This window comes from Hypanus sabinus, chromosome 19 (assembly GCF_030144855.1).
Source record: "Hypanus sabinus isolate sHypSab1 chromosome 19, sHypSab1.hap1, whole genome shotgun sequence".
Lineage (NCBI taxonomy): Eukaryota > Metazoa > Chordata > Chondrichthyes > Myliobatiformes > Dasyatidae > Hypanus > Hypanus sabinus.
Genome location: NC_082724.1, coordinates 40383902 through 40398134, shown reverse-complemented (window position 1 = coordinate 40398134; position 14233 = coordinate 40383902). Strand labels below are relative to the sequence as shown.

At 35.7% G+C, this 14233-nt stretch overlaps 1 protein-coding gene across 1 annotated transcript in view; it reads left to right on the top strand.

Annotated features, from left to right (window-relative positions):
- LOC132377892 (contactin-4-like) overlaps positions 1–14233 on the top strand; it is a 1978611-nt gene that overhangs the window by 1264315 nt on the left and 700063 nt on the right. The window contains exon 8 of the mRNA XM_059944356.1: positions 7293–7388. Within this exon, the coding sequence (XP_059800339.1) occupies positions 7293–7388 (96 nt within the window). The remainder of the gene's footprint in view (positions 1–7292; positions 7389–14233) is intronic.

The window sequence follows — 14233 nt, the reverse complement described above, 5'->3', positions numbered from 1 at the left end:
GCCTGTCATTGATGACCTGTTTGATTTGTGAACCATTTTTTACTTCTAAACGGTTTAATCTCCACATTGTTTGGAGGTTCCAATGTGCAGGATTGAAAGAGGCTGTTGAGGATTGTAGCCTCAGCCACATTCATCACAGGCATAACCATTCCCACCAATAAGGACATCTTCTAAAGGCAGCATCTATCATTAAGGACCCGTACCAATTATGACATGTCTGCTTCTTATTACTACCATTAGAGAGAGGGGGTATAGGACCCTGAGTACCCACACTCGATGTTTTAGTATCCACTGTCAGAGATCAGGCACATGAATCTCTATGTTCATAGTTATTTGTATTCTTGTGTTAAAATTAATATTGGAAGGCAAATTTGCAGAAGCCTTTCTAGAAATTAAAAAAATATATATATCTGAGATGTGTGCCGATATAAACAGAATCTGTTTTGCAGATGATAGTAATTTATTAGATATTTTATATTAATTGTGGAACCTAGATAAAAAAGCTAAGGTAAATAGAACATGACCCAGTTCAGAAATAGTTAAATCAGAATGTGTGAGTTGGTGATTTGGAAACCTGAGAGAAGAGCAACAAAATAATATTTGAAAGATATGTTTACACAGGTAAAAGAATTCTGATAAAAGATTCCCCTTTTATTGCCAGCAATGAAATTGAAAGTGCAATCCTTTTGAAATACGTTGTCAATTTGTCAACTCTCACAACCAAGCATCTATAAACTGAAGTAATACCAAATGCTTAATCGTAGTTGCAGTCGCTTACACTGGTGCAAGCCTTCCTGTGATTTACAAGAACATGACCACTAATTACAATATGAATATGAACATTTCCTTGACAGACAGGACAGTCTGTTTCCTGATATAGCTTATAATAGATCAAAAAATTACAAGTCTCATTAACCTGAACAAATGCAGTAATTAAGTAACAGCTTTTTAAATTAAACTTGGTTGCATGTGTTTTACTATTGGAATACTGAAATAATACGTCCTTTCTGGTATCATAAAAGCTTTCCATTGACATGCATACTTAAAATGAGCTAGCAGAGCACTTTATAGAAAAATGAAACAATCACAGTAATTCCTTAAGTTTCAAGAAGGGAACTTATGTCACCATTAGCTATGATTTTCACTAACTTCCTTATTTCAACATGGATTTTGTTTCACTTGCTTCCATCAACCACATTTGAAGCAAGGCAGCTAAATTGCTGTACACATATATGTGATGCTTCCAATAGTGCTCACATTTCTTTTTGAAGTCTGAATGTAAATTTTATCATTGGATTTCTGTTAATGCTTATTGCATTGACCAAGCAATAACATGCTAAGGTGGGTGATAATTTTTCAGGTCTGATCTATGATTCAATTATTATATTTGTGTGTATATTTTTGAATAAGGTTTAATAATCCAGTAGTAATTGGGAAATAAAAGATACATATCCTCATCTGGCACTACTTGTCCAGCATGCAATACACTATGAGCTGAAATGCCCTTGAATTAAGTACGGTTAAAATCAGAGCAATTATCATTGGTCCCTGTCACAAATGATGTTCCCCCATCAGCAGTGGTACTTGTGTCATGTCATTTGAAGGGTCAATGACTTATACTCGGTAATATGGCTCAGCTCCATCCTGTGCCTCTTTCGTTGATGAAAACTCAACCTTCCCTTTGCTACCCAATTCATTTTTATCTAAGCTTTCTGAGCCAGTCTCTGGCCTGAGATCTTATAAAAGCCTAAATTCATCTGAAAACATTTGAACATAGGATAATCGAATTCTGACCTCATTCAAGCCTCCTTTTTGCTTACCTACATCTTCACTACCTCTTTATTTTTAGCTCTACCATTTGCAGCCCTGATAATCTTTACTAAAGCTCTAAACTCTGCAGTGATCTCCCTAATCTTGTTTCTTTGTATCTCTTTCTTCTAAAATTCTACATAAAACCTCCATATTCAACCAAAAATGTTGTCTCTGTTCCAGCGCTCCCTTTGTCATTGTATCAGGTTTTGTTCAGTGTTCATGTGAGGTGGATTTGGGACACACTGATATTTTAGAGCTTATTCTATAAAACTAACTTGACACTGCAGCCTTGCATGCCTTCCTCATTAACAGGATAGCAAATTTATTCACAGTTAAATTAGGAATCCTTTTTTCTATTTACATCAATTACTTTCTCTTTACAGTTCTGATTTAAAGACTCCTACAATTTTATACTTTTATTCATCCTGAGGCCATTCAAGGAAGCCCATTCTTGCCTCAGTCTCATTGTGAATTACAAACAGCACATATACAGTGAATTCCAGTTAATTGGGAGACATTGGGTCTAGAACTTTTTGGCCCAATAAAGTGGCTGCCCCAATTAAGCGAGCTTTCCTGGAAATAGTTAAAAAGGTATACTGACTAACAAATTATGTATTTAAATGAAATGTAAAATAAATTAGAACATTGTAATACTGCATTACTGTAAAACTGTGCATTAGTTCCTCATAGTTATTGAAAGAGGAATTTATCCAATGTATGCATTCTTTTGATTGCATAAAGAAACAAACTCAGTGCAGACACCTAGTGTAGATAATGGACTGCTTTCATATAATGCTATCACCGATAGCTTAATTTTTATAGTTACATTCAAGGTGATTGTTGATATCTTCCAATTCTTCTTAGTTCCTAACTTGTTGAAGAAGTGAAATTGTTTCATTCTTACTCCTGGCCATTTCCAGCATCTCTAAGACTGAAGGCTTGAAAGCGCAGTGCGCAAAACAGTTCTGAATTGTTTTGTAGTTTATTTCTCGCCAGCAATCAGTGACAAAAATCACTACTTTTTGCACACAGGCACATGCAACTGGTGCTATTCAAAAACTGTTATCACTATGCACTGTATCGTGTCTAATAGTGCACATGACTGATGCTAGTTAGTGAATGTTAAGCAGCTGTCTCCTGCCCCAATTAAGCAGCATAGTGTCCCAAATAAATTAAGCGAATCTCAGCTACTTTCTCAATTAGCTTTTGTTCTTTTAGAGTTGTCCCAAATAAGCAGCTGCCCCAATTAACTAATGGTGCAATAAACTGGAATCCACTTTATTTGTTAACCAGTTTTGCTATATAAGAATTTGATTTGTTCCATTCCAATTTCTAATGGATTGGCTTGGTTATAATATGTCAAGAATGCACAAATGAAATATTGTATAATGTAGCCAACATTAAACACACAGGTATCAGAAGAAATAAAATATGTTTTAAAATTGTTTAAAAATTCCTATATGTTGCATGTTTAATTACATTAGTATTTTGAAATACTTTATTTGAAATTAATGGATATGTCAGACACAGTAAAGTGTTTAAAATTTGCTTTCAAATTGGAAACATAAACAGCTCCAAGTATACCTAGACAACCATTGTAGCATTTGATATGCTGTGCTTCCTTTGAGATAATAAACAAATTGGAAATCTTCTCTTTGGTTCTCCTGTGAGGTTTAGAAGATCAGCATAAACCAACACAGTGTAATACGATTTGCTATCTACAGCAAGGAATACAGATATTACCATCTTTGAAGAGTCAAGGCAACATTTTATGGAATTGTAATGAACAAAAACATTTTGTGTGGTCATGCTATCGATTTATGTTCATATAGTATTCTGGACCTATGATGAAAGCTTTGCACATTAATTAAAATGCTGCCAATAAACTTTTATTTCAGTAATGATATGACATTAATAGCATAGGTCAACGTATTGAGTGATTTGTGTCATCTTACTTAGACAACCTCTGCAACACTCTCCATGGAGAGTGTTCCAAAGCTTGTCAAAGAATTGTAAACATTCAAAAATGAATACCTGGTCTAAGAACAACACGAGTGAATCTGCAGATGCTGGAAATAAATAAAAACACCAAATGCTGGCAGAACTCAGCAGGCCAGACAGCATCTATGGGAGGAGGTAGTGACGACGTTTCCAGCCAAAACCCTTCATCAGGAGCGTGAAGGGTTTCGGCCCGAAACGTTGTCACTACCTCCTCCCATAGATGCTGTCTGGCTTTCTGAGTTCTGCCAGCATTTTGTGTTTTTACCTGGTCTAAGAAGATGTGTGGAGCACAGTTCAAAATAAGAATAAAATAAAGGTGTAGAGATGAAATGTTAAAGAAGGTAATTCTGGTGAATGGGGCCTAGAAGACTAAAGCATGGCTGGTTATTGAAGTCCAGTGAAATTGTTGATGCAACATCTGTTCCCTACCAGCACTCTCATTTGTTACAAGGCCAACTCCTTAGTAGAGCTCAACTCCATCTCATGCCTCCTCTAATGTTAATGGAGTGGAGGTGAAATTGGGAGAGTAGGGGCATTTAAGGCTGAATTAGGTTAGTAAGAATTGAGTGCAGCAGTGCATGATGGGATTTTTAAAAACAAACAAAATCTTAGTGTATGGTGATGAAAAGAAAATGCCAATTTACAGTTACACAAATGAGTAAGAGGCCTTGTGTGATGCAGGGTATGGGTGGGAGAACGTTGAGTGTGTTTATTTTCTCACAGGCAGAGTTATGATAGGTTGGCCAATTTTACATTGGAATCAATGGATCACATCAAAATAGATCTGTAAGAAGTCCGACCACCTTCACTTATGCCTGCCAGACCTACTGGGCCCAATAGGCCTTTCCTTCAAACTGAAAGGCTCCCACTGAGGTTTCAGTGACAAATGTCAGGCAATATGTGAGGCTTCTTATCAAGAATGCCCTGACAACATTTAAAATGATCTAAGGATGTGGGTGTCAGGGTCAGAGTGTGGTCTTCAGTAAAAGATGTGAGTTTCTTATTTGGTAGTTTTTAAATATATGTGATACTTAAGGCTATATAAAAATAATGAAGGTTGCCTTGACTAAAATGTGAAGAAATTAAAAAGATATTTGAAAAAAAACAATAAATAATAAAAATATTAACATGTGATAAAAATAAAAAGGAATTAGCTTTATTTCCCTTGTGTTGTTTAATCTTTCAGGCCAGGAATCTCTAGTTAAATCAATGGGGTCTATATTCCCGAATCAATTATGGCTTGTGTCAGATAGTAAATATTTACAGAAATTAAAAATCTGAAATAAAACTGAAAATGCTGCAGATAATCAGCAGGTCAGGCAGCATCCTGGAGTGAGAAAAAGAGAAGGAATGAAAGGTCTTTGGTTCAAAACGTAAATACTGCCCCTGTATCTTCTGCATTTTCTATATTTTTTGTAAGATTAGCAACCAAAGAGCACATTCTAAGCAAAAATTGAAGCATGAACATAATCACGCACCACTGAGTCACATGGCTCATTACAGAAGCTTAAAAAGCTGAGAAGGACAATAGGCCAAAATATGTTCCTGCTAGCCTGTGACTTACTTTTACTTTTGGGCAGCTGACTGGCTGACTGCTGGCAGATCCCTTTGGAGCTGCCGTGCCATATCATTTAATTCAGTCTCAAGAGGCAAAAGAATTGGTGCATTTTTGGTAGCCGGTGGGCTAATGTCGGAGGTAAGGAGAATAATGGGAAGGATGTTGAATCAAGGCAAGTGTATTATGAACAGAAAGGTCAGGTCAGTATAAAATAAAATATGAGAAAGTCAACAGCTAATTGCACCCTAATGAAATTGTGGATGATTAAAAACGTGCATTTTTAATTTCCCGTGGTCCATGATTCCAGTACCATAATTATGATTAACACAATAATTTTAGTTTATTTAGTTTATATTGGGAAATACTCGTTAAGTAACTTTTTTAAAAAGTCATCATCTATTTGAGTCTCTCATTTGGATCATTTAATCAGCTTGAAGAAACTTGCAATATTGAATAACAGGCCGTGTATTAAAACTGGTTTACTTTTCTATTTCAATAGTTTTATTACCATAATATTCATAATTATTATTGGACTATGAGATATTAATTCATGAGCATTATTTTTCATCTTCTATTTATCCATTTATTTGAATAGCTATCTGTTTATATATCATTATAATTAAGCTGAGCAGGCATGCAGTGATTGTTTCCCCACAGTTTGTAAGTTTGAAATCTTTGCTCATAAGATTCATTTTTGTACTGCACATTTCAGGCATGAGAAATGGTAAAAGAATGGCAGTGCAGATGCAAACATGAATCCTGTGTCCATGAGTTGAATTTTTTTGATGGTAATCCACAGGGATAGTGTGGAGAGAGATATACGAAACTCAACATTCTTATGATTCAGATAATGCTTTGTATCGACTAACTAGCTAACTCCATGCACATAAACCTGGATAAATGATTCTTGTTTCTGTCCCTGAGCTCATCAGAACCAAGGCAGACATTGCTTTTGCCTTATAAATACCTGAAGAAGGCACCTTTAGATATGAATAAATGTGGAAGTTCTAGCCATTCTTCATGTTCCAGCCAAAAATCAATTTGGCAGGTCCATTGGATTGACTTAGCACAAGAGTTTCACCATAAACCATCTTTAACGAAACATGATTTATTCTTTGAGGTCCTTTATGATTCCTGCTTTTACTTTTGGTGTTAATGCATTTTCAAAACCTTGGATACATCTCTGTGGATCAGATTTTTCCTTGTAGCTCTTATGACTTGCAATCCCCATTCTATGCTTTCCGGATCTGGAAGACTCTGACGGATAAGAAGCTGAGTAGCAAAATGGCCTCCAGTAATGTATCAAGTAACATGGGTCGGCCAGACTAATCTTGCACATCAAACACATCTGGAAACCCTTGAAGCTCAAAAGTAGTGAATAAGTATAAAAAGAAATAAATTTAAACAGTATAAAAATAAAAGTAATAAAATAAAATAAATTGACAATATTTAAAGCAAGCTTAGGTCATTAAAAGATGAATGCATTTCAAAGAATATTGCCTAATTTAATCAGCTCATTTCCCTACACCTTGCAATCAACTTTCAAGTGTAGTGTCCATTGTTGGAGCATTGTTGGAAACCAGTGACAGAGTTTGGTCAATAAGTTTGGTAGTTCTGCGTTGTGAGGAAATCCTGCAACTTAATGATACCAGCAACATTGTGTGCATGTAATGTAAATTTTGTTTTCATTTTTTTCATTTCTAATTCTTTATAACAAGATATTTTTCTCTCCTGTAATGTTAGTGAGCTGTTAATATATTGCAACATGAATCATAATTTGTCTTTCAAAGCATTTCAGCAAAGCAACGCATAGCTGAAGTTCTTTTTGTCTTTCACTTCTCTCATGTTTATAAGTACAAGTAAATTGCTTTTAAAGTGACATGATCTTACATAATAGATCGTCCACTTTTCTCTTGTGCAGATCTTGAAAACTTCAAAGGAAAATCAAGAAATAATGTGTCCGTTCGAGAGGGACAAGGAGTTGTGTTGCTCTGTGGTGCCCCATCACATTCTTCAGGTAGATACATATTTCACATGCTGACAGGTTGTGTTGTGTTGTTCAGCAGAATGAGCCTGATGTTCCAATATTATTTGGAGCACAAAAAACACTGTTCTAAGTTCACGGATTTGAGTGAAAGTCAGAATTACACTGGTTGCAGAATGTGTTCTAAATTTTTTTCAAAGGGTAAGCATGTTCAATAATATGATGCTATTCCAGGATTTCAATCATTTCTATTAGAATTGCATTTAAGTTGAACTTGTGGAAAGAATACTTATATAGCACATTAAATCAAGAGGTGGCTGAGCTCACAAGTTCCAGTGTTTTTAATTTTGTTGTAAAACACCAGCCTTGCCTAAATTTATCTGAACAAAATCTTTTCTTGCCTGGGCCACAAAGAAAAGATTTGCAAAGTGATATTGGCTGTTATAGCTAGTGAACTGTTACATTTCCTACCTATTATGCACCATTTAAAGGAGGATTTATTGATGATACAGTGCTGTGCAAAACCCTTTTATATATATGTATTGTGTGTGTGTATGCACACATAGCTAGCATGTCTGACTTTTTATTGGTTAAAATCAAAAGATGCTTGGGAAATAGAAATAAGAGTACTCAGCTTTGTATTAGCTCAGTAATGTTAAGCATTACTTGGTAAATGTAAAGACATCATCTACAGTACTGTGCAAAGATCTTAGCCATCCTAGTTATACAGTATATGTGTGCCAAAGACTTTTGCATAGTACTGTATTTCCAAAAATTTCCATTTTTGAGATGTGCCGTAAACAACAAATATAGGAATTGACAAAAGACATCCAAAATAATGGTGCACTAAATGAAAAGGTATCCAATTAAGCCTCTTTAGTTACTATTTATATTGATGTCAAGATACAGGGACGTCTTACTTGGGATGTATAGTGGAAATGTAACCCACACAGGAGCCTTTTGGGATTAAACCATTGAAATCTTAGTGAAATATGAAATACAATATTGCTTAGGAGCAGATTAAAGAAGCATTGAGAAGTTTTAGGAAAGCTTTGCAATTCCCATATGGAAAAGCACAGAGCATGGCCATGAAGGTGGTGATTACAGGCACAATTAGTCACATGGAACTTTCTTTTTACATTAATGATGGAATTTGCTGAAACCAGGAAGCTAGGTGCTGAGGATAAAGACAGGAAAATATGATGGAAACTCTTAATATTGATTAAGAGAATACTGTAGTACTGGAGTGAAGGGGATTACTGGAAAAATTGAGAAATGAAAAATGAAATGTGTAGTAGATCTCAGATTCATGTTAGTAAATAATGAAAGTAGGTGTTGCTAACATGAAAGGTAACTCAGAAGCCTTCTATTTGGATTAAGTGGTAGATATCTTTTGAGCAGAGGGCTTAGAAGAATTGGGAACAGTGGAGTTTCGGCTGCATAGGTAGGAAGCTTGACAAAGGCACAAAATGAGTACACTCCATTCAGCTTTACCAATGAAAGAACTGTTTCTTTGGTCATAATAAAATATGATTTATTGTGTTAAGGAGTCTGGTTGTAGGAAAGTATAGTAAGTGTTGAGATCCAGATGGAATATGTTATAAGTTGCTGCAAAAGGGCAATCAGTTATCTTAAATTGACAAGAAGCTTTTAGAAGCAAAAAAATGCTGGATAATAACAGTAACTTAAATAGGTATGGATTAACTAATAGATTCTAGCATAGAAGCCAACACAGCGGCATGGATGTACATGTAGTGGATAGTCATAATGCAGCATGCTGTGACATACTTTTGCTGTAAGAATATAAAAATGTTTTAAAAGATCCTTTAAAATCAGAATGGCTTGGGAGCATGACTTAAATATCCCCTTGTCTGATGTGGTTTGGGACTCGATTCTCAAGTCAGTTAACTCAACTTCTCTTTGTGCTCACCACTGACTTTTACAGTTTAAGATTGTTCATAGGGCTCATATGTCCAAATCTAAATTGTCTCGATTTTACCCTAATATTAGTCCGGTATGTGATAAATGCAAAAGTGGTGAGGCTTCTCTCATTCATATGTACTGGACCTGCCCTAGTCTAGAGAAATTTTGGAGAGATGTTTTCCTAACGTTATGTAATATTCCGAATTGCCACTTAGAACCTAACCCTCTGATTGCTCTTTTTGGTTTCTTGGGTGAGATGGATATACATTTGAGCTTGACTAAATGTCGAACATTATCTTTTGCTTCTCTTCTGGCTAGATGTCTAATTCTTCTTAGATGGAGAGATGGTTCCCCACCCACACACGCTCAATGGCTCAATGATATTATGTCCTGTTTCGACCTTGAAAAAATTCACTGCTCAATTCTTAATTCGGACATAAAGTCTCATAAGGTCTGGGGACCTTTTATTGAATATTTTCATAACCTATCTTCTGATTAAGTTTCTTTTTCAATCCCTTACTCTCAGCTTTTTTTTGGTAGTAGGCATTATTATCTTCTGTTTTTACTTGTATTTACAGTTTTGGGGGTTTGAATGTTCTTATTTATATCTCCTACATTTTGCTGTGGTTGGTCTGGAGTTTTTTTTTCCTTGAGGGGGTGTTGGGGGACACTAACTTCCTTCACACGACTTTAATTTGGGTGCTTTTTCAATTATTATTGCAAATTATATTATTATTGTATGTTTATCTTGTACTGTATTAATTTCCTATCTTGTTTTGGGGTTTTTTTGTTGTTGTAGTGTTGTAGAAAATGCATAAAAAATTTAAAAAAAGATCCTGACTGTTTTAGTGTTGGAGACATTGAACACTACTATAAAATAGGTTGTTTAAAATAATCTCATGTATTTTGAGCTACATAAGCGAGGACATAAAGCAAAGACGTTATGCTAAGGTGAAAGTCATCCATGGATGGATTATTGTGTCCAATTCTAGTCACCCCATTTTAAGAACTATTGGAAAATCTCAGAGGAGGCAACCAAAAGATTTACTGGATGAGAGGTTGATGTAGCTAGGAGGGCCAGTGAAGCTGGCATTGTTCTCCTTATTGCAGGGTTGGTTGGCCGGATATATGAGAATAGGTTTGGAAGAACAGATGAAGTGGAACTGTTTCCGTTAGTGGGTCAAAATTCAGCAAAGTTGGATTAAAGATAACTGGTAAAAGACTGAAAGGTGACATGAAGATCTTTTTGATGCAGCAGGTGATTTTGTATTGGAATACATAATTAGGGCAGGTATATATACAATTATATAGCAAGTAGAACTGCTGCTTTACAGCTTCATCAACCTGGCCTCAAAATATTTCTGCAGTCGATTGTAGGGTAAATGTGTGCTTGATAGTCTGTACAAGAACAGTGTGGCACAATAGCACAGGTCTGTGGTAAAGAATTAGATTGATAACTGAGGGATATACCGCAGGAACACTTGAAAAGAACAGTTGAATGGGAAAGCCATAGTGCTTTGCAGAAAGCAACCTCAAACTCAAAAGAAATATATATTTTAAAAGTTAAATCATGCTTTTATTGTTCTATAAATCAGAAATTCTGTGTAAAGAAGCTATTGTACGAAATTATGTGGCATGATCTCTGTTTTATACTGCTGTATATTTATGCAAAAATATAGTGGTTGCCCATTTCTGTCCTGTAAAAGTACCATTGTGCTGTCCTTGAAGTGATATGGGGGTAAGCACAATGTTAGGATCTTTGAGAGTGATTTTTTTTTTGGTGTCATTTGTCACTAGCACCCAAAAAGAACATCTTTGCAGAGTTTCTGGGAACAAGATGACACTGCCGATATACGCCGATATTTTCCAGGCAGCTGTCAAAACTACTAGTTATTCTACCAAATATACTTTTCCTCTGAAGCACAGAATCTATTACATGTAATTTCTCTTTGGGATTTGTGTTTTTGAGCCATCTGAATGACCTGGCATTCTTGTGGTATCCTGAACGATCAGGCAAACTAGACTCCCAGGTATGGCAGCGGCAGCCATTGCTGGAGTGGACTTCGGGCCAGATGGAAAAGGTGGGGCCCGAGCCTGAGCATGAAATGCGAGCCAATGTTTAGCCAACTTAAGTGCAGATTGTAAGTTTATGGCATCGAGGTCGAGGGCAGATGTCAGTGCTGAGCCAGCTACTGGTTCCATGGCTGTAGACTCACTTTTGGTGACTCTGCGGTTTGTGTTCTGCGTATTAGTTGCTTACTTTTTTTTATTGTTTGCATAATGTTTTTCTTGCACATTGGATGTTTGAAGGTCTTTGTTGTGTGGAGTTTTTCAAGAATTCTATAGAGTTTCTCTGTTTTATGGCTGCCTGCAAGAAAATGAATCTCGATGTTGTATATGGTATACATACTTCAATAATAAATGTACTTTGAACTTTGAAGCTGTATCACAATTGTAGTTCATAAGCAAGAAAAGTTTATAATGGGGAGTTTGCAGGCTCTAAGGAAGTTTGTTCTTTATACTTACATCAGCATTTGTGATCTGAGTCTGAATAATTTTATCTACTATATGGCTTAAGAAAGTTGTACTTTTTTCCAGCTGGAGTGATTTTACACAGGTTTTGAGAGAGAACATGCTGAAATGAGTTTTTCCATCATCCTCTCACTGGCTCAACCTCACCTTAAACTTGAGAATTAGTTGGAAACAATATCTTTTGGAAGCACCAAATGCTTAGCTTTCTGCTGCAAAGAAATGGCTACAGTTTAATTCTATTGCTCTAGTTAATAATAATAGCTTTGTATCAATTCCTACTTTGATATTTTACCATGAACCTTTGGGCTTTGCTCAGGCCCATCATGATTATGAGTCCATGCTCACTCTTTGCAGAGAAATGTAGCAAATCTCATTTCCTTGCTCATTTCCATGGCCTATAATGTTCTTTCATGGTTATTTATTTCTCTTTTAGAATGTCTTTTCCATCATCCTTATTGCCAGGGAGTTTCAATTCATAAAGCTCTCCACTAAAAACGTGTTTCCCTCACACTTTTCCTGAATTCTTGGCCTTATACTTTAAATCTGAATGCTTTGCTCCTCAAACCATTGGCTGATGTGAGCATTAATCTCCATATTGTTTCTCTAAATCTATCATAATCCTGCACAATCTATTAAATCTTACTTATTCCAAGAAGATCAACTAAAGTATGAGCGCAATGCTCTTGCAGTGTCTTTTCAAAGCAGTATCCCATAGGCTCTTTAACCAGGATGTGGTATCTGCTGGGCATTTGTATCAATTTCTGGCACTGGCTTGCACCCACCTGGTGATAATATTGAATGAAGGAATCCCAGATATAGAAAATCACCACAATTAAGGTCAAGAAAGGTATCTTGTTTCCTTTGGCTTGCTCTTAAGAAGGTAGCATGCACTCAATGCTTCATACTTTTGTTGTGACTCCAATTCCACAGTGACATTAGGAATTTCAAAGTCAGAAATATTTCTCTGGTTCAATTCTCTCTCTTTTTTTGTCGGTCTATTAATGTTCAGCATTCCCAACTTTGATCTGACTTCTACTGTGTATAAGTACTTGTGTTTTCCAACACATCTGTTTGGTTGTGTCACATTAAATTCTGCCCTCTTATCCAGGTATTTTCAAGCCATCAGCTACCACCCAGCCTCCTACAGGTATTGTTTCCTTTTCCCATTTCCAGGAATTGATTACAACTTCACCCACCATACACATTTACTCCCAATCTGTCCCCCTTGTCTGAATGTTTTCCAGCAGTCTCACTTTACTCTGATCACATGCCATTCAGAGAGTAAACTTTGTAAATTCACAATATGAATTTTAAAGCCCCTATTATGTGAGCAGCACAGGATTACTTACTTTATGTGTCTAACCTTGTAATTTACAACTTGTATGCGCACTGAACTCTGTTTCAACAGCACAAAGGGACCATCAGAATGTTGTGCTACTGATTTAATGTATCAACCTTACTGATGCAACAAAGTTACTTGTATGCAGCAGGTAGAACTGAAATCTGACCTACTAAGTAATTCATGCAGTTCTCATAAATACTTAAGTAATTAGCAGTGGTGAGTTTAAAGAGTAAGGGATCTGTGTACACCCATTTTTTTCTCTCTCTCCTGGTAACTGTTCTTTATTAAACCAAATTTGAATTACAAACAATGAAGATCAGGAAAGCAAAAAAACTAATTAAAACTAGCCTCTGCTATGAAATTCTGAAAGTCTTCAAAGGCTAATTATTGTTAACAGATTGAGGTGCTGCACATAAATATATGCAAATACATGTTATAACTGTGAAATACTGCAAAAGCAAGATTTAAATACAATTTAAAATATCTTTCTCTTGTAGTACTAGGGAGAAGTGAAACCTCATTTATATTTAACTGAATAAAACACTTCATACTGAACAATATTATTGTACATTCTTCCTCAACAAAATCAATTGTATACATTATGCAAAAGGAATGTCAGCTAATAATTATCTGCTGACTGTTGTCTGTTAACTTCTGTTAATTTAAACCTTAATTTTATTTTGGATTTCCTCCAAAATTATCTTGGATATTTAGATGTTGAAAGGAAGCTTTGAGTAATTCATTTTCAGTAAAAAAGCATTTGGGCTCTATATATTCCACACCCCTCCCCCAAAGAAATAGTCTGTGGTATCAGACAACTTAATGTTACACCCTCACCCTCATGAATATTTAATATTCCAGGTTAAAACTTCCCTGGGAATTTGTTTAACAAACCTAAAACCTGGGTTAGGTCAGCAAACTCATTGATTGACTTAGCAGAGGCCCTCATAGTTCTTGGATGCTGATCTAAAACTGTCAATCATTTTACAATTTAGCAACATTCAAATACTGCAGTGCACATAGTTAATAAAAAGTTACCATACATGATCACTGACAATTTCAATGTAGCATGGTGAAGAAT